This window comes from Myodes glareolus, chromosome 5, assembly GCF_982192425.1.
Source record: "Myodes glareolus chromosome 5, mMyoGla1.1, whole genome shotgun sequence".
Classification (NCBI taxonomy): domain Eukaryota; kingdom Metazoa; phylum Chordata; class Mammalia; order Rodentia; family Cricetidae; genus Myodes; species Myodes glareolus.
In genome coordinates, this window is record NC_142030.1 from 82,646,629 (window position 1) to 82,667,398 (window position 20,770).

General features: G+C 42.1%; 1 protein-coding gene across 6 annotated transcripts; it reads right to left on the reverse strand.

The window, feature by feature from the left end:
- Positions 1 to 327: 327 nt before the first annotated feature.
- On the reverse strand, positions 328 to 20,502 carry LOC125398333 (uncharacterized). 6 transcript variants are annotated; one of them, XR_015737809.1, is made up of 4 exons: positions 20,141 to 20,496; positions 3,119 to 3,195; positions 2,402 to 2,548; positions 328 to 1,622 (listed from the first exon to the last, which is right to left on the reverse strand). XR_015737809.1 is itself a non-coding variant. In XM_087905991.1 (4 exons), the coding sequence occupies exons 1-4, from the start codon at positions 20,431 to 20,433 to the stop codon at positions 1,518 to 1,520; spliced, it is 357 nt and encodes a 118-aa protein (XP_087762117.1). In that variant the 5' UTR covers positions 20,434 to 20,502; the 3' UTR covers positions 328 to 1,517. The 6 variants fall into 6 exon arrangements, 2 of the variants coding, with proteins under 2 accessions (XP_087762117.1, XP_087762118.1); XR_015737810.1 differs by having other exon boundaries at positions 328 to 1,648; XM_087905991.1 differs by having other exon boundaries at positions 20,406 to 20,502.
- Positions 20,503 to 20,770: the final 268 nt, after the last annotated feature.

The window sequence follows — 20,770 nt, forward strand, 5'->3', positions numbered from 1 at the left end:
AAACCTTTCACCTTCAGCATAAGATTAAACAAATAGCTGAAAAATGTCTGGCCTTCCAACTCACCAATGCAGACAATCAACCTAAAAATCCCAGAAACAGAGGCTCCAAACCCGGTTTCCATGGAAGACAGACTTCACTGAGGAAAAACCTGGCAAATAATGGTTACAAAAATCTTTTAGTATAGATTTTAGTATAAATTCACTCTCTGGATGGTCAGATGCCTTTGCAACCTGACATGAAACTGCTCAAATACCGTGCCAGCATGGTCTGGAACCACGAGTCTTGGCGGAGGGTGTCCAGGTTGAATGAATCCACAAAGCACGAGGTTGAGGAGGAACAGCAACTTCTTTATTGTTCTGCTGGGGCTAGCTTTTATACCATGGCACCAAAAGAGGAGTGGGCTGCGAAGGGACTATCACCTGACCCCAGGAGGGACTGTCACCTGACCCCAGGAGGGACTGTCACCTGACCCAAGCAGGGACTGTCACCTGACCCCAGTAGGGGTCAAGGATTGATCACGTGCTCTCAGCCTTCACCTGACCCCAGTAGGGATCAAGGAATGATCACGTGAATCATGTGCACTCAAACTTCCTTATCCAAATCCAGGAGCAGAGGGAAGTTATTATGTTTTCTTTGCAGATGAGCACCTCAAATGGGGGCAGGGAAATGTAACTCAGGGCAGCAATTCCCACAATTCCCCCTACTATTTTTTTATAATGAGGGGTCCTGTCTTAGGTCCTGTGAGGGAAGTACCTTCCCTTACCTGTCATAGGGCCCCCGATGCCCTGTCTTAGGTGGGGGATCTCCTCACAGGTTGTCCATCCTTGGAGACCCTCATTTTTTCAGCATCTGCAGCCATACCTCATGACTTCCAGGAGAGTCATGGGCCAGACTGAGCAACACCTGATGGTGGATAAGCTCAGTTGTGGTGAAGGTGTTTAGGACTCATTTTAAAAGAGCAGGCCTACTGCCACCCCTACTAGTCCCAAGATTCCCAGGGACAAGGCACCTCCCCATTGCTGTGCCCAACCCCCAATCTGAGGCATTCCACCATCCCTCAGCAGATACAGGTTTAACACGAGTTTCATTAATTGCAATAATCTGATGTACCAAAGAGTGGGTAAAGTTTACAAAGGAATCATTCCAAGGCCCCCTAAGGTAAGCATTAAGGCATTGCACCTCAAAGGACATATTTTTCACTTCCATAAGGGTCACACAGGCAGAATGATAAAAATGAGAACAAGAGGCTTGTTGCACCATCCACAACACATTAATATGTTCCTGCAATAAGGCTGCTTGCTGATTTAAATTTAACATCCCCAATTGAATATGTGAGTCAATGGTATTTTGAGTCCTGGGTAACACAGGCAGCAAGAGTGTTAACAGTCTCTGCAGTAGCTGCATTCTGGTACACGGTGATTCCTGCAACAGGGGCGGCTGTGGCTGATATGATGATAGCTGCGATGACTGCGGCGGTGATCCCAAAGTCTCTTCTCTCTCGATACAAGATAAGCTCTCATCCATCATGTGGGTCTCCTACCACCAGGGGAACCAGAGCAGGAATTCTCACCATCAGCACAGACTCATCCGTTCGGACCAGCAGTTGCTCAAGAAGCAGGAGCTGGAAGAACATACAAGGACACCGTCCTCCCCGACCGACCCATTAAAGGAGACAAACAAGAAGGGAGGCAGAACACAAGCTAGACTGACAATAGAGAAATTCATTCCCGCTGCATAATTAATCTGGAGAGATGTTTCAAAGATGTCTGATGTGTTCCATCTGGCTGTAGCATTGAAAACAAAGCCCCTTTCAAGGGCTAAAGGCCTAATATCTGTACATGCACAAGGGCTGCAGAGAAACATGCCTGCAAATGTAGGTGAAACTTCTGACATATTTGGATTTCTATAGGAATAATCAAAGACCACTCTCAAGGAGTTTTTAAAGGTAGGTCGGTGACCAAACCACCATAAATATTTATCTCCCTCCAATTTCCATGGTTCCTTAGGAGCACAATTTCCCCAAGATAATGGTAAGTACAATCTGAATGATTGTGGCATCTTCCAACATAAGGGAGTTGGTCTCGGAGGAGTTGGAAGTCCAGAAACATTTCTTTTAAAATTTATTGGGTAAAAGATATCTCTCAATCCAAAACAAGGATGCCCAGAAGAATTAGAGGAAAAGTCTCTCAGAGAATAATTACTAAGGACAACACATGGTCCAGAAAGAGAGATACTAGGTATCTCTGAAATATTGCTACTCTTCCAGAAGCAGAGGGCATGGGATATATCAAACGTTAAATTGCCCAATGAAGATTTTTCTAATTCTGCATTTGCTGCAGGAATTCCCAATGTATAATTGGTAGAATAAAAGGATGGAAAAACAGAGCTTATTTGACTTACTGGCATCAGTATGGGTGGATTCCTCACCAGTGCAAATCTCAGGGCTTCCTCGATGTTCTTCACTTGAATCCATATTATCAGGGCCAGTAGGACCTGGCTCCACTGGCCAAACATTCTGCTCCGGCACCCAGATGGGTTTTTTGGTTCCTGGAGGAAAGACACAAATGGCCCCCCTCACCCTAGCCAGCATCGTGTGGGTGATTGCCATTGTCCTGTGATATTATCCTTCCATTTAACCCAACCCAGAGATTGGGAAGGTTTCTGCCATTGTCTCTCCATTGCTGATAGACCTTGTTTATCTACTGTTAAAAAATTTTAAATGGCCTGTGTCAGTTCAGCGACATTCCTGACCAGCAAGGGGCACTGACTTCTAGCAGACAGCCATCGGAGGGGTAAGTTTGCTTCTGGCCCATGGCAGGAGCCCGGCGAGGAAGAGGTCAGACTTTCCCCGACCCCCTAGACTCCCAGGTCAACCTGCAGTAGTGGCTCCACCCTGCTAAGGTCTCCCGCCTGCCATCCCAGCTTCCATCCAGGTACACATTCCTGTATTTCTCCCTTCCCCTGGGGCCATAAAATTTCCCCAGCTCAGCTGCCTTGCGCACTGGGCTTGGGCAATAGGCGCAACCCGGAAGGAAGGAGTCCCTGTGTTTCAATAGCATGCGTGAGGAAAGGTAGGCCTTCTGTCAGTGAAGTCCCTGCCCAACAAGGGAACCTAACCTGGTACCAGATGATCCAATAGAGAGCATTTGAAGGAAGAGATGGGCAGACGCCAAGGCAAGACCTCCTCCAACAATCTGAAAAACAACAAGAAAACACCAGATCCCAACGACCCTACAATAGAAGGGCTTGAACACCTTAATTCAGAAGAACTGGAAAAAGGTGCCATTATGAAAGCAATAGAGTCCCTTAAATAGGATATGAATAACTCCCTTAAAGAATTGGATGAGAAGTATAACAAAAAGTTTGAAGAAATGAGTAAAGAAATGGACGAGAAGTATAACAAAAAGTTGGAAGAAATGAGTAAAGCCGTGAATGATACCCTGAGAAACCAAGAAAAAACAATCAAACAGGTAAAGAAAACAGTTCAAGAATTGAAAACTGAAATGAGGCAATGAAGAAAATACAAACCGAGAACCGGATGGATATGGAGAACCTAGGTAAAAGAACAGAAACTACAGAATCAAGCATAACCAATAGAATAATAGAGATAGAAGAACGAATCTCAGATTCTGAAGATACCATAGAGAAAATAAACGCTCTGATCAAAGAAAACGGTAAATCCAACAAATTCTCTGCACAAAACATTCAAGAAATCTGAGACACAATAAAGTTACCAAATCTAATAATAATAGGGATTGAAGAAGGAGAATTGCAGATCAAAGGCCCAGAAAATATATTCAACAAAAGTATAGAAGAAAACGTTCCCAACCTAAAGAACGATTCTATGAATCGTTCCTATGAAGGTTCAAGAAGCATACAGAACACCAAATAGACTGGATCAAAAAAAAATCCCCTCACCATATAAAAATCAAAACACAAAATATACAGATTATAGAAGGAATATTAAGAGCTGCAAAGGAAAAGATCAAGTAACTTATAAGGGTAAACCTATCAGGCTCACACCGGACTTCTCTATGGAAACTGTGAAAGCCAGAAGGTTCTGGATAGAGGTACTGCAGAAACTAAGAGACCATGGATGCAAACCCAGATTACTATTCCCAACCAAGCTATCATTCACTATCAACAGAGAAAACAAAATATTCCAAGATAAAAATAAATTTAAATAATTCGTAGCCACAAATCCAGCATTACAGAAAGTAATAGAAGGAAAATCGTAACCCAAGTAATCCAACATTCATAACACTGCCTACAATAACCCAGACATCTAACGACCCTTCACAACCACAACTCATAGAAGAGAAACACACAAACTCAACTACACACACACACACACACACAAAAAAAAACTGGAATCAACAACAACTGGTCATTAATATCACTTAATATTAATGGACTCAATTCACTTATAAAAAGGCATAGAATAAGAGAATGGATTCGAAAACAGAATCCAACATTCTGCTGTTAACAAGAAACACACCTCAATCACAAAGATAGACATCTACTCAGAGTAAAAGGTTGGGGAAAAGGTTTTCCAAGAAATGGACCTAAAAACAAGTGGGTGTCGCCATTCTAATACCGAACATATTGACTTCAAACTAAAATCAATCAGAAGAGATGGAGATGGACATTTCATACTCATAACAGGAACAATTCATCAGGAGGAAGTCTCAATCCTGAATATCTATGCCCCTAATATAAAAGCACCCAATTATGTAAAAGAAAAACTTTTAAAACTCAAGGCAGTCATCAAACCACACACAATAATAGTAGGAGACTTCAACATACCTTTCTCACCAATGGACAGGTCAATCAGACAGAAACTCAACAGAGAAATAAGAGAATTATTAGGGGTAATGAATCAAATGGACTTAACAGATATCTACAGAACATTCCACCCAAATAGGAAAGAATATACCTTCTTCTCTGCAGCTCATGGGACCTTTTGAACACATACTTGGTAACAAAGCAAACTTACACAGATACAAAAAATATTAGTAACCACCTGTGTCTTGTCAGATCACCATGGAATAAAGTTAGAATTCAATAACAATTCAAACACCAGAAAGCCTACAAATGCGTGGAAGTTGAACAGTCAACTACTGAATCATCCCTGGGTCAAGGAAGAAATAAAGAAAGAAATTAAAGTCTTCCTTGAATTTAATGAAAATAAAGGCACAACATACTCAAACCTATGGGACACAATGAAAGCAGTGCTAAGAGGAAAGTTCATAGCACTAAGTGCCCAATTAAAGAAAACGGAGAAAGCACACATTGGAGACTTAACAGCACACCTGAAAGCTCTGGAAAAAAAAGAAACAGACTCACCCAGGAGGAGTAGAAGACTGGAAATAATCACAATGATGGCTGAAAAAAACAAACTAGAAACAAAGAAAACAATCCAAAAAATCAATGAAACAAAAAGTTGGTTCTTGGAGAAAATCAACAAAATTGAAAAACCCCTAGCCAAACTAATCAAATGGCAGAGAGAGAACACTCAAATTAATAAGATCCGAAATGAAAAGGGGGACATAACAACAGACACAGAGGAAATTCAGAAAATCATAGGATCTTACTACGAAAGTTTATATGCCACAAAGTTGGAAAATGTACAAGAAATGGATTGGGTTTTAGATAAATACGATTTACCAAAATTAAATCAAGACCAGGTGAACAATCTAAATAGACCTGTTAGTCGCGAAGAATTAGAAGCTGTTATCAAAAACCTACCGACCAAAAACAGCACAGGGCCAGATGGTGTCAATGCAGAATTCTACCAGAACTTCCAAGAAGAGCTGATACCTATACTCCTTAAGGTATTTCACAATATAGAAACAGAGGAGTCATTGCCAAACTCTTTTTATGAAGCTACAGTTAACCTGATACCAAAACCACATAAAAACACAACCAAGAAAGAGAATTACAGGCCAATCTCACTCATGAACATCAGCGTGAAAATTCTCAATAAAATCCTGGCAAACCGAATCCAAGAACACATTAGAAAAATTATCCATTATGATCAAGTAGGCTTCATCCCAGAGATGCAGGGCTGGTTCAACATACACAAATCTATCAATGTAATCCATCATATAAATAAACTTAAAGAAAAAACCATATGATCATTTAATTGGATGCTGAAAAAGCATTTGACAAAATTCAACACCCCTTTATGATAAAGATGTTGAAGAGATTGGGGATACCAGGATCATACCTAAATATAATAAAAGCAATATACAGCAAGCCGTCAGCTAACATCAAATTGAATGGAGAGAAACTCAAAACCTTTCCACTAAAATCAGGAACACGACAAGGCTGTCCACTCTCCCCATACCTCTTTAATATAGTGCTTGAAGTTCTTGTAATAGCAATACGACAACATAGGGGGATCAAGGGGATTCAAATTGGAAAGGAAGAAGTTAAACTCTCGTCATTTGCAGACGATATGATAGGATACATGAGCGACCTCTACCAAATAACTCCTACAGCTGATAGACACCTTTAGTAATGTGGCAGGATACAAGATCAACCTCCAAAAAATCAGTTGCCCTCCTATACACAAAGGATAAAGAAGCAGGGAAGGAAATCAGATAAACTTCACCTTTCACCATAGCCACAAATAGCATAAAATATCTTGGGATAACTCTGACCAAGGAAGTGAAAGACCTATTTGACAAGAACTTTAAGTCCTTGAAGAAAGAAATTGAGTAGGATACCAAAAAATGCAAAGATCCCACCTGCTTTTGGATTGGGAGGTTCAACATAGTAAAAATGGCAATTGTTGCAAAAGCAGTCTATAGATTCAATGCAATCCCCATCAAAATCCCATCAAACTTCTTCACAGACCTTGAGAGAATAATAATCAATTTTATATGGAAAAACTCAGGATACCCAAAGCAATCTTATATAATAAAGGAACTTCTGGAGGTATAATTGTCCCTGACTTCAAACTCTATTACCCAGCTACAATATAGGAAACAGCTTGGTACTGGCATAAGAACAGAGAAGTCGACCTATGGAATCTAATAGAAGACCCAGATATTAACCCACAAACCTATGAACACTTGATTTTCGACAAGGAAGCTAAAGGTATGCAATGAAAGAAGGAAAGCATCTTTAACAAATGGTGCTGGCATAACTGGATGTCAACCTGTAGAAGAATGTAAGAAGATCCATATTGATCACCATGCACAAAAATCACGTCCAAATGGATTAAAGTCCTCAACACTAATCTTACCATTTTGAACCAGATAGAAGAGAAAGTGGGAAGTAGTCTACAAGATATAGGCACAGGAGACCACTTCCTAGGTAGATCCCCAGAAGCACAGACAATAAGAGAATCAATGAATAAATGGGACCTCCTGAAACTGAGAAGTTTCTGTAAAGCAAAGGACACCGTCAGTAAGACAAAAAGTTTACCTTCGGACTGGGAGAAAATCTTCACCAACCCCTCATCAGATAAAGGCCTGATCTCCAAAATATTCAAAGAACTCAAGAAACTAGACACTAAAACTCTAATAAACCCAATTAAAAAATGGGGTGCTGATCTGAACAGAGAATTCTTAACAGAAGAACTTCGAATGGCCAAAAGACACTTAAGGTCATGCTCAACCTCCTTAGCAATCAGGGAAATGCAAATTAAAACAACTATGAGATACCATTTTACACCGGTCAGATTAGCTAAAGTCAAAAACACCAATGATAGCCTATGCTAGCCTATGCTGGAGAGGAGGAACACTCATCCATTGTTGGTGGGAATGCAAACTTGTGCAGCCACTGTGGAAATCAGTGTGGCGGTTTCTCAGGAAACTGGGAGTCAACCTCCCTCAGGACCCAGCAATTCTACTCTTGGGAATATACCCAAGAGATGCCCTATCATACTACAAAAGTATTTGTTCAACTATGTTCATAGCTGCACTATTTGTAATAGCCAGAACATGGAAACAACCTAGGTGCCCCTCAGTAGAAGAATGGTTAAAAAAGGTGTGGCACATATACACATTAGAGTTTTACTGAGCGGTAAAAAACAATGACATCTTGAATTTTGCATGCAAATGGATGGACATAGAAAACACTTTACTGAGTGAGGTAACCCAGACCCAAAAAGAGGAATATGTTATGTATCCACTTATTAGTGGATTCTATCCATAATTAAAGGTCTTTGAGCCTATTATTCCTGATTCTAGAGAAGCTAAATAAGAAGGTGAACCTGAAGTAGTTATCCTTTTGGAGATTGGAAGTAGACAAGATTGCTAGGCAACGTCGTTTGCATGGGGGGGTGGGGAGGTTGTTGGAAGGGGAGAGGGTTAAAGAGAAGGGAGTAGGGGAGGAATGGGGAAAGCGCGGGGTAACTGATGGGGGAGGGAGAACGGATGAATATGGGATCAGGGAAGTATACAGCTCAACTAAGGGAGTCATTTTAGGGTTTACAAGAGACTTGAATATAAAGGGGATCCCAGGTCCAAGGAAAGATCCCCAGATTGTTCTCTGGACAGAGGAGAGGGTGCCTGAACCGGCCTTGGCCCATGGCCATACTGATGAATATTTTGCATATCACCATAGAACCTTCATCTGGCGATGGATGGAGATGGAGACAGAGACCCATATTGGAACACTGGACTTAACTCCCTAGGTCCAAACGAGAAGCAGAACGAAAGAGAACGTGAGCAAAGAATGCAAGACCAGAGGGAACCTTCACCCATTGATGGATGGAGATTGAGACAAAGACCCACATTGGAGCACTGGACTGAGCCTCCAAGGTCCAAATGAGGAGCAGAAGAAGGGAGAACATGAACAAGAAAGACAGAACCAGTGAGGAGTGTGTTCACCCACTGATACAAGGGGACTGATCTAATGAGATTTCACCAAGGCCAGTTGGACTGGGACTGAACGATCAAGTGATCCAACCAGATTCTCTGAATGTGGCTGACATGGGGTCTTTCTGGAAAGTCATTGACAATGACACTGGGACTTGTTTCCTCTGCATATACTGGACTTTTGGGATCCAGTCTGTTTGGATGCTTACCTTCCTGGACCTGGAGGGAGGTGGGAGGAACTTAAACTTCCCACAGGGCAGGAAACCCTGACTGCTCTTAGGGATGGAGAAGGAAAAGGAGAGGGAGTGGGGGATTGGCCGGGTGTTGGGAGGAGGGGCAGAAATGGAAACTTTTATGAATTAATAAACTTATATATATATAAAAAGTTAACTCTTATACCTTGGCAAACTGCATCCACAGAACTGAGATTGGAGGAGAGCATGCTATGGAAAATTTAAAACCAATATGGAGAAATTAAGATTAAATTGCTTTTTTACAAAAAAAAATTTGAAATGTATAAAATTTTAGATAACTGGGTATTTGGGGAGGTGATATACTCCCCCTTCTTTATTTTACAGAAAAATTGTTTAAGGGTAGCGTGCGTGAGCTCCACTATGGCCTGTCCTGTGGGATTATGTGGAATTCCAAAGGTATGTGTAATTTGATATTCTTGGCAAAATTTTGCAAACCTTTGGCTGGTATAAGCCGGTCCATTATCTGTTTTGAGAAAATCTGGGATGCCCATATAGGCAAAAGCCTGTAGACAATGAGCAATAATGTCCTTAATCTTTTCTCCTCAATGTAGGAAAGCATAAATTACCTTGGAATAAGTGTCTACAGAGACATGTAAAAATTTAAGTCTGCCAGCTTGAGACAAATGGGTAACATCCATCTGCCAGAGGTGGTTAGGATGGAGGCCTCGAGGGTTAACACCTTCATTGGGGGCATTATGAAATGGAGCACAAGCTGGACATTGGGATGTGATCTGAGTAGCCGTGGCTAGAGTACTGCCAGAGTGAAACTTTAGAAGAAGCATTTAAATGATACTTTTCATGAAGATGATGGGCTCGTTGTTCCTCAGAAAGAAACAATGCCATTGGGTGGGTGAGGGAATCTGCAAGCTTATTTCCCTCTGCCACAGGCCCTGGAAGATCAGTATGGGCCCGAATGTAGCCAACAAAGGCAGGAAACACTCTTTGGCATATAAGACTTTGCATCTGAACCAAAAGGTGGAAAACCTGAGAGGTAGGTAAAATGTATGGCAAGGTTTCCAATGGCCCAACAATCCTTGCCACATATATACTATCAGTATACAAATTGAAGGGTTGATCCTTGAAAAGAGAAAAGGCCGTAAGCCAGGCCATGATTTCTGCAGCTTCGGCAGATATTGGACCTAGGTGCTGCTTTTCTTTAATTGAATCAGAGACCACCACTGCATAGCCCTTGGAAGAACCATCAGTAAACACTGAGCGCACTCCCTTAAGAGGGGAAGTTTTAATAATTCTTGGAAAGATAACAGAATGATTCTTAAAAAATGAAATTGAATGAGAATTAGGATAATGGTTATCAAAATGGCTCCAGTGGTTGTGATGAACAAGGTCCATCCATCTTGGACCCTCTGTAGCCTTGTTATTTCCTCTTTTGAAAAGGGATTAGAAATTTATTTGGGATCTTGCCAAAAACTTGTAAACTAAAATCATATGCCTTCCATAGAAGCTGTAACACCATTTCATAATATGGCCTCACTACCTTCTTAGGGGAAGCAGGTCAATGTAACCAATAAATGGGTCTCTCTTGCCAAAAAACACCAGTAGGTGAAAATGGTGAGCTTGGGACGAGCCCCTAAATTCTGAGAGGGAACTTTGTCTCGTGACTCATTTCCCCCTCCCTGTCTGGAGGTTTTTTCTTCTTAATCTTTCTCTCCTCTACCTTACCCACGAGCAGTTTTGCTTCCTTATTGGAGGCCATATCAAAACCAAGGGAAGCTTTAGTCTCACTATCTTGAATCTCAGATAACACTTCTTTTGTTGCTTCGAAAGCCTGCTTAACCCGGACTTTCTCTTTAAGCAAAGCATCCCTAATCAGTATCCAAAGGGAGAACGTGGATATTGGCAGGACTTCAGGCCCCTCCTTTCTCAAAGTTTTTTGAAGATCCCTGTGAACCTGTTCCCACTCAGAAATATTGAGGGTTCCACTGGTGACGAACCTTGGACTCCACTTTTCTATAGTTTTAAGAAAATCTTCTAAAGTATTAGTTTTTACAGTTGTTCCCTGCTCTTTCAATAACCTCTTTAACTGAAACTTTAGCTCTGATTTACCCAGGGTATTCCTCATTTCTTAATTATCTCTTATCTCTTAATTATCTCTTAATTATCTTAAGTATCTCTTGTTTCTTAATTATATCTTAATCCCCAATGCATCCTGTCCGGCTACAGGATGACCCGGTCCACTTTCCTCACCTTCCCAATCTCGGGGGGGGGGGGCCTCCAATTACCGCGCCAGCATGGTCTGGAACCACGAGTCTTGGTGAAGGGTGTCCAGGTTGAATGAATCCAAAGAGCATGAAGTTGAGGTGGAACAGCAGCTTCTTTATTGTTCTGCTGGGGCTAGCTTTTATACCATGGCACCAAAAGAGGAATGGGCTGCGAAGGGACTGTCACCTGACCCCAGGAGGGACTGTCACTTGACCCAAGCAGGGACTATCACCTGACCCCAGTAGGGGTCAAGGATTGCTCACGTGCTCTCAACCTTCACCTGACCCCAGTAGGGATCAAGGAATGATCACGTGCATCATGTGCGCTCAAACTTCCTTATCCAACTTCAGGAGCGAGGGAAGCTATTATGTTTTCTTTGCAGATAAGCACCTCAAATGGGGGCAGGGAAATGTAACTCAGGGCAGCAATTCCCACACTCAAATGATCACCAAAAAGCTACTTGAGGAGATCATTCCAAGGTATGATAGTCTTATCAATGTCCTTATTAAGTAAACAGGTTAATGATAGAGAACAAAGTACTCATTCAGAAGTTGGATGGTATGAAAAATTGTTCAACTGGTCTCCTTGGTTAACAACCCTGCTTTCAGCTCTAACAGGCCCCTAATTATATTGCTCCTACCACTTACTCTCGGCCACTGCCTCATCAACAGACTGATGACTTTTGTTTGAGAATATGTCAATACTGTTTGACTGATGGTATTGAGGTCCCAGTATCACCCCCATGAGTCCCTGGGCAGATAAGACCCATGGCTGAATCATGTCAAGTGGGAAAGTGTTAGGGCCAGGGCAGCAAGCCCAGGGCAACTTGGTACGCATCTGCCTAGACAGGTTCTATAGATCAGCAGGAAGGTAGACCTGAGTCTCAGTTTGCTCTAGGGCAATGCTAGCCCTTAGACTCCCTTCTGTTCTGTTCCCATTCTACTCTAGGACATTTTCCTTGCTTTCCAGAAGACAGCATTAACAACTGGATATAAGGTTGTTCAGTTTTTACCCTCAGAATGACTAATTCAGTTTCTTTATTATCTTCAATTTAAAATTATTATAGAATGTAAAGATCTAGTCTTATTAAAGCTGCTAACTTATTATAGACGGTTAGGAAATACAAGTTAGTTATCCTTAAAGTATGGATATTATTAATTACAGGAATAAGCCTTATTTAGTTTTTTGTATACATTTTCAAAATCATACTTAAAACAAGTAACTAAATCCAAAGTTTGTCTAATCAGATATATGTAGGCAGTTCTCAATCTTCAGAGATCTGCAGAATATGGCATTTAAAATAATTATTATAAAAGCTTATTATATTAGACAGATATTCCAAGACTCTAGCAGTGACATACGGTTTTTTAAAAAGATTATGGGACACCATGATGTCTACACTTGTATTACAATGACACTGACCACTGGGCAAGATGCCCCAGTGTAACCTCTGTTAATAGGACCTGGTACAGACTATAGACAAACAACAGTATGTTGGAGAATTGATTGCACCACTTTAGACTGGACAAAATAAGGTCAGTCTTTTCCATGTCCCTCTTCCACAGGGGAGAAAAAAAATCATCTTATGGGCCTGGCTAAGACTGCCTGTGCTCGATACTTATGCCTCCAATGTTATGAAGACCTGGTTATGGTTAACTGTATATGGACTCTGGTCCCTGTCATTTTTAATAGATTAGGAAGCTCCTTGGTCTGTACTCAAGTATAATTTATTTATCTTTCTGGGATCTCTGATAGTATTGATGGCTTAGTGAGCTATAATGTTGTCACAGCAGATATATATATATATATATATATAGATAGATAGATAGATAGATAGATGGATAGATAGATAGAGATATAGATATCAAGCCTTTCTTTTTCTAAAGCTACTAGGTATCTTGATTAAAAATGTTTTAAGATATACAAAGGTCTGAGGATATAAAAAGTGTCTACACTTTTTGAGTGTCTACAAAGTGATTTAAGATCTAAATGCAGGTGAAGATATCGAAATCCTTTCTAATTTCTTTCCTTTTCTATGGTATAGTTCTAATAAGCTGATAGAGCAATGACTACTTAATTTTGGGTCACAAGGTTAAGATTTTAGATTTATTCTGGTTGCCATCTAAATAGAAGCTTAAAGGTGTTTCTCATCAGGTCAAAGGTATCTTTGTCTAAGCCAACATGATTCTGTGGACAACAGAAAAATATACATGCTTCTAACCAAAATTTGTAGTTTTTTCTAGGACTCAAAGTATGAGTCTATTCCTTCTGTTTACAGATACCCATTATCTGCTCTTTTTCTACAATATGAATTTCAATATGAGCCTAAAAGCTTCAAATATATTATTTTTCTTTAAAAACATAAACTTTAACTTCTGTTCCTAGTTTATACTTATCATCAATAGGTTTTCACTTGGCTGGCAGACACATTGCTGGCAGTAATCATCGGTTGCTGACTACAAACTGCTCTGAATGACTGCAAGCCCTCTGAAGGCTGATGTGGACCAGTCCCGCTGATGTGAATGCTCCCTGTCTCTTCAACAGAATCTGTGAATCAGATGCTTCTGATGAGTGTCCCATTGCCTGAGTGTCTTCCTTTTCTTTGCCTAGCCTTTCAGCCTACTTGGGCCCTGATGACTGTAGGGAGCCGCCAGGATGTCGCCTTGGCGAGATAGTGCCAGCAGTCCTACAGTCTGGAGGTATACAAATCCTTTGATGCTGCCGTCCAGGCCAGTGTGCTTGGAGCCTTGTTTTGCATTTCAGAGATTTGGTTCCCTGACCTGTCCTGTGGCCTTGGGCCCTAGGAGAATGGCATCAACCAATCAGCATTCGAGCCTTTCATCCTAGAAAAGCAGCTGCCTCTGGGCTCTGCTTTCTCTCTGGCCTTCTCTCTCTCTCTGACTTCCTCTCTCTAAGCTCTCTCTAAGCTCTCTCTAAGCTCTCTCATCTCTCTCTCTAATCCTGCTCTCTCTGTCCTTTCTCTCTCTTCCCTTGCCCCAATTTTCCTCAATCGAGTGCTCCAAATAAAGACGTGATCAGGGAAGGAATTCTCGTTTTCGTGGCCTTTATTCCTGCTGGTCAGGAAGCGTGCCACAACTGGTGCTGAAAACCCGGGAAAAAGCTGAAATCAGACACTGAATTCACAGAGAGCCGAGATATTTCAGAACCCTACGCATGGAGTGGTGAGTGACATCAGTTAAATCCTCCAGAAAGGGGAGGAAAAAGAATGGAAAAAGTATAGGCCTAAAAGGAAAAGAAAATAGAAAGAATCAGAGAAGGTAACAGGGAAGAAAAATCCCTCAAGTTCAGTGCAGGTGGAGTTTGAGAAAAAGCGAAGTTTACGGTTGGGAGATCCGCGGCTTCCGTCCCAACTCGCTGATAGAGACTGGGGGCAACAGTCTCGTAGGGAGGCGGGCTTGATCTTGTTTGAGGACTGCCTTCCCTATTCTTAAAGAGCCACAGAGCTTTTGGAGGTGATTCTCGCCTAATTTTGATAGGAGAACTCTATGCCTGGCTCTCATATGCATGTTTGGAGTACTGGGCAACCGTTGCAGCAGCTAACTGACACGGAAGTGGGCCGGTGCGGTGGCGCATGCCTGTAGTCCCAGCTACTCAGGAGGGAGATGCAGAACTGCACCAGAGAGTGCTAACTTGTCCGGGAGGCGTGGCCATGCTAACCAGCTGCTGGCGGGAGTTTGCTGGAGTCTGCAGAGGCGTCTATGAAAAGCCAGGTCGCTGTGGCGACATGGGCAGGGTAAAGTCCGAATGACATCAGAGGCTATGTGTCCTGGCCTTCTGGCGGGGGCTGTGGTTTTCGGAGGACTTTTTCTGCACCTGAGCAAACTTGCCCGGACTGAGGCGGAAGATGCGGGGTGAGCAGCAGCTCCGCTAAAGACGGAGAGGGGCCAAACTCTGAGCCGTGTTTCCATAGCAACATGGGTGGGCACATTTAGGGTGCATGGAGCGAGACGGGGCCATGCCTTTGTTTGGACCATGCGGAGCGCACCACAATGGGCCATGCCTCAGAGGCGGAGCTGTCGCAGCCGCTGCCCGCCGTCCACTGCTGCTGCTGCCGCAGCTCACAGCCGCAGCCGCCAAAAAATTCACAGTCAGATAAAAACATATATCCCCCCAAAATTTACATAGTCCCTTCTTCAGCAGGAAGTAGCCAGACGAGACTGTCGACGCCCATTTTCCCCCCATGACTTCAGGCAGTACCGATCGTAATTATCATAATAAAAGCGCAATTGAGGTTTAGACCCAACAATCAGGCAGTACCGTATTCTTTTAAAGCAAAGAACAGCTGCTACAGTAGACCTAGAGGTTTTTTCCATCTGAATGGGCCTGGAGAGTTGGCTCAGAGGTTAAGAGCACTGCCTGCTCTTCCTGAGGTTACAAGTTCAATTCCCAGTGACAACTGTTTGGTTTTAGACAAAAGAGGGGGACTAGCAGTGACAGCTTCCCCCAGAGAAAGGATTTCTCCTGCACTCTCTACACTTAATTTTTAATTCAAAATATTACTGGAAAAACAGCAGCAGACACTCTGTTTGAAAGCAATTCCGTCTAATTCTAAGGCCTGCTTTAATGGCACAGGCAAACAAGATTTGCTCTTTGGAACAGAGACATGCAAGTCTCTAAGTTCAAAACCAGCCTACTTCCAGTACTGATTGTGCTGAATTTTTACACTGAGTTTTTAGTACTCTTAAATGTTAATTTGGGAGGAGAGTTTTGTTTATGTTTTTCTAGGAATGCTGACATACAGCTGGGTGCCAGCAAGACTGACCAGAGAAATGAAGGATGCTGCAAGGGAAGATTCATGCGGAGGCAGCAGAGATGACCCTCTGGGCAGTGTCAAGAGCAGCTGTTTCACACAATCACCTTGAGCAGCACCCTGGGCAACCTCTTATCTCTTAACAATTTTCTGACTGACTCTATTTTGCCTTTTCCTTCCTTAGGAATGGGTGGGAGCAGAGATAATCTTGGCATGTTGTGTCTAGGTGGAAGTGCTGCATGTCTTTGATTGGTGTGCTACCTGCTAGCCCAAGTGAGGAGGGACAAGGTCTTTGTGGCACAGGCCTTGGCAGCCTTGGAATGTGAATCCTCACCCCAAGTTTGGCTCTCAGCCTTAAAGAGCTCATAGGCAATTAGCCATGCATAGCCTTTGCACCCTCTAGGGACCAGATAGTCCCAAGGCACAGAGGAAGGTATGCATTGGTGGAGGGTGTGTCTTGCTTTTCTTTCCTTTAATCAGTCCACACATCATGAGGTGGGGACCAGATTAGGAAATAGTTTTGCCTTATTGCTCTTAGTAATAATAGAAAGGAGGAGCTGTAGGGAGCCGCCAGGATGTCGCCTTGGCGAGATAGTGCCAGCAGTCCTACAGCCTGGAGGTAAACAAATCCTTTGATGCTGCCGTCCAGGCCAGTGTGCTTGGAGCCTTGTTTTGCATTTCAGAGATTTGGTTCCCTGACCTGTCCTGCGGCCTTGGGCCCTAGGAGAATGGCATCAACCAATCAGCATTCGAGCCTTTCACCCTAGAAAAGCAGCTGCCTCTGGGCTCTGCTTTCTCTCTGGCCTTTTCTCTCTCTCTGGCTTCCTCTCTCTAAGCTCTCTCTAAGCTCTCTCTAAGCTCTCTCATCTCTCTCTCTAATCCTGCTCTCTCTGTCCTTTCTCTCTCTTCCCTTGCCCCAATTTTCCTCAATCGAGTGCTCCAAATAAAGACGTGATCAGGGAAGGAATTCTTGTTTTCGTGGCGTTCATTCCTGCTCATCAGGAAGCGCGCCGCAGATGACAACATCCAAATGTCAGCTTGAAGTAGTTGCAGAAAGGAACACATTGTCCTAATCTCCCTGCCCAGAATAGGTTGAAAGGATGAGACGGGGGGAACTTCCTGGAATAGGGGACAAAATGTTTACCTGTAGTATCTGTTGATACACCAGAAAAATAGATCCAGGGTTGTCAATTAATGGATTTATTAACTAAAATTGTCCTACAATAATAAGACTTTGGCTTTTGGTGCAGAATCTCAGAATCAAAGAGGACATCCAGGATTATTACTACAATTTGATTGTACTCAAAAGATCAGAGATACAGGGTCTGGTAAGCTGGCCACTGTCCAGGAAAAATCTGTTAGTTAATAGTTATTAGGTCTCAATAATATCTCCTTAAGCCCAGGGGCCAGCAGGACCCATGATTCGTATTTGTGAAGCGGGAAATGGAGGACCCAGCCATGATGATCTTTATAAAGGCCTGATTCTCAGTAACTTTCCCCGAGGCAATACCTGGTTGTAGGAAGGACCACAAACTGAGATTACCCAGGTACTACCCAGGAACAAAGCATTCAAAGGAAATTCCTAACTTTCCAACCATTGTAGATTGTACCACCTGCCAGCACACATTCACCAGGACACAGCTAGACAAATGTCAGCCAATCAGGAGTCTCGAACCGTAAAAATCCCTTACCCCACCATTACTACTATAAAAACAAACTCTAATTGAGATTGGTGCTCTCTAATCATGCAATACAGTGGACATACAGAGGGTCTGAGTTTGTAAACTCATGTAGAATAAAGATTCTGCTTTTACAAATTGAACTCACTCTCCTTTTTGGTTGTTGAGGGACTTTGTATATCTGGATATAACACCAACATCTAGAAGTTAGCTGATATCCAAGGGCATTGCTTCTTCTCTTACTTCTCTCAATGTACCCTGCCCTAGGCTGAGTTTGGGAAAAATGCTAGATCTCCAGTGAGGGTCTCTATACTGGTAAAGTGATAAGTTCCCTAAGCACACCCAGCAGTAATGGGCTGGGCCTCTAAGATTCTTTTGTCCACAGTTACACTGGTCTCATAGGGCCCACTGGCTTCAGAGAAACAGGGAATTTGTCTGCCCTCCACTATGTTATACCAACAGCTACATTAATAACATATCGCCCAGTCTGTGCCAGCACTAGCTGCAGAAATTAAGGTCAGATGTTACTGAGTGTTCTGCCCTAAGCATTATACCAGGACCCTTTCACTCACAAAGGTGATATGATCATGTTTCCCTGGTATTTAGGAATCATGAAGATATCTTCAACTCCTGACACAGAAGAAAACGTGAGTCTCTTATCATCCCATCCTATCCTCTGAAAAGGATATTTTCTCAAATAAGCAAAATTATTGCCTTTTATAAAAGAGAAAAGGAAAAGAGATGAAAATGAATGGAAGGAAGGAGGTCCTTCATCCCTAAGAAGGACCTTAGTAGGTATATTTGTAAATATTCTCTGGTGGAACTTAACTGATACAATGAATATATATGGGATTTATTAGATTGGCTTTGTGCTAAGGTCTAGCTAGTTCAAAATTGGCTGTCTACCAAAGGAAAGAAAGTTCATGAAAGCAGAAGTTTTTCATCCTAAAGGCTGTATGCCTCAGCCCCTCCTCAGTATATTCCATAATCCTGAAGATGTAAAAAAGCAAAGGAATGGATTTTCAACCCAGAGTGAGACAAGCAAGCAAGAAGAAGAGAGAGAAAGCGAGAGAGAGAGAGAGAGAGAGAGAGAGAGAGAGAGATTTATTCTTCTATCCTTTATCTAGGTTTTCATGGATTAAGGTCTAGGTTCGCACCACAAAAGACCTAGATTAAAAGTAGGTCTTCCCACTTCAAATGATTTAATAAAGAATGAAAAAAAACATCCCCTGCAGTTGTGTCTAAGTGCTTGTGTTTAAAGTGGACAACTAAGAATAGACATTGCAGTAGATACAATTACTCTATCACAACTTTAAATTAATTAATAAGAGCTTTGAAAAGTGTTTGAAATTTAAGATGAAAGACCCCCAAGGGATGCCTTCCTTCGGGAGAGACCCCGTGCCCAAGGATCAATTGAGACCACTAGTATGGATGCAAACAGCAAGAGGTTTTTTTCGGATACACAGGTACCTGGGGCAACAAAGTCTCTCAGAGGACTTGCACGCCATCAGGCTGGGGCGAGGGGTTTTTATAGGAGAGGTAAAGCGCGGGTACAGAAGCGAGATGCATGGTTACAAGAATTTCCATTGGTCAATTCAAATAAGGCCATTGGCTCATGCTGAGTGGCAAATTCTTGGCCTTTCACCTAAATAACAAGGAGGGGGTTGCCCAGAGGCTTTCTATTCTTCTTATCTCTTCCTCCTTCCCCTACCTGGAGATCAGATGTCTGATTGTAGATATCCTGACTCATTCTTCCTCCCTCCCCTGGCTGGAGACCAGATGTCTGATTGTAGATATCCTGACTCATTCTTCCTCCCTCCCCTGGCTGGAGACCAGATGTCTGACTCATGACAAGCTCTGACTTGTTTGTTTCTTAATCCTTGCAATATGGCATTACTGCTACTAGCATCCAGAGTGGTATTTTCTTCTTTTTCTTCTTCAAAGAGAAATGACAAAACAAGCCAACTAGTAAAGAAATAAAGCTGAATATAAAAAACATAATGCTAAAGTACTTACTATAGCAGCAGATTTCAATCTAATTATTTTACAAATTTTGTGTTTGTTCATATTAATCTTGTAAATCTTATTAATCTTGTAAATGAAGTCAGTTCTCCTTCATTTTATATTTTTGTAACCTCAGCCTTAAATTTTTTAGCAACTCTCTGAAGAAAGCACAGCTACTTTTAAAAAGGGACCAAAGACTCAGACCTCAAAGCCTCATATCCTTACTTAACTAGGGCACAAAGGCCATAAGATGATGTCTTGGAAGGATTGGTCCTAGCCCAGGGAACAACTCCAAAATTCATGATTGAAATGAGATTTCACTTGACAGGTGAAACAAAGATGCACTAGTAAGTATATAACATCACTTATACCCAGCTTACCAAAATCTCGGAGTACAACTGCGAGAGTGGAAGTTTGGAGAATTTCAGCGACTTTGGAATGACAGTAGCAGATCCTAGATGAACTTGGTGGGTTCCAACATCCCTGTCACTGCCTAGCTAATGTTGCATTCCATCCAGATAGCTTACCAGGCTCTCCTCTCCCCATCACTTTAATTCATTTCCTGGCCTTCCCTGGGGAAAAAGTTTCTCTTTGTGTCTCCAGGCATGGCTGTTTTGCTTTCCCTCTCCTAATCCAGTAACTCACCATTTATGTTAAACAACTCTAAAGACATTCTGCCCCATTGCTCTCCAGAGAAATTGCTTTGACCTCTCCCCTGGGGACTTCATTCCAGAAATACAACCTCTATCTGTTTTGCAGTAAGAGATAGCAGGGGTTTAAATATAAGCCTGGAGAAGTCTTATTTTTAGCTGTGACATTCTTTTTTCCTCAAATGAATTGATCAAGCCTATTACACAAGGCTAGTTTGAACAAACATTTTGTTAATATGTAAGAGGAATTCGGGGATAAATAAAAATACACTTTGCACCTCATATGTGCTGGCATTTAAATATAATTACTGCACATTAAACTTGCTCACAGGAATCACTATTCACAAATCTGGAAGGTTA

What these genes read in the sequence shown, in the direction of transcription:
- LOC125398333 (XM_087905991.1), bottom strand. Translation starts at nt 20,433, where the DNA reads ATGTCTTTAGAGTTGTTTAACATAAATG. An exon ending in ATTGGATCATCTGGTACCAG is followed by an intron (nt 2,549 to 3,118) that starts GTTAGGTTCCCT and finishes TCTTTCCTCCAG; the next exon opens with GAACCAAAAAACCCATCTGG. An exon ending in ATCCACCCATACTGATGCCA is followed by an intron (nt 1,623 to 2,401) that starts GTAAGTCAAATA and finishes ATGTTCTTCCAG; the next exon opens with CTCCTGCTTCTTGAGCAACT.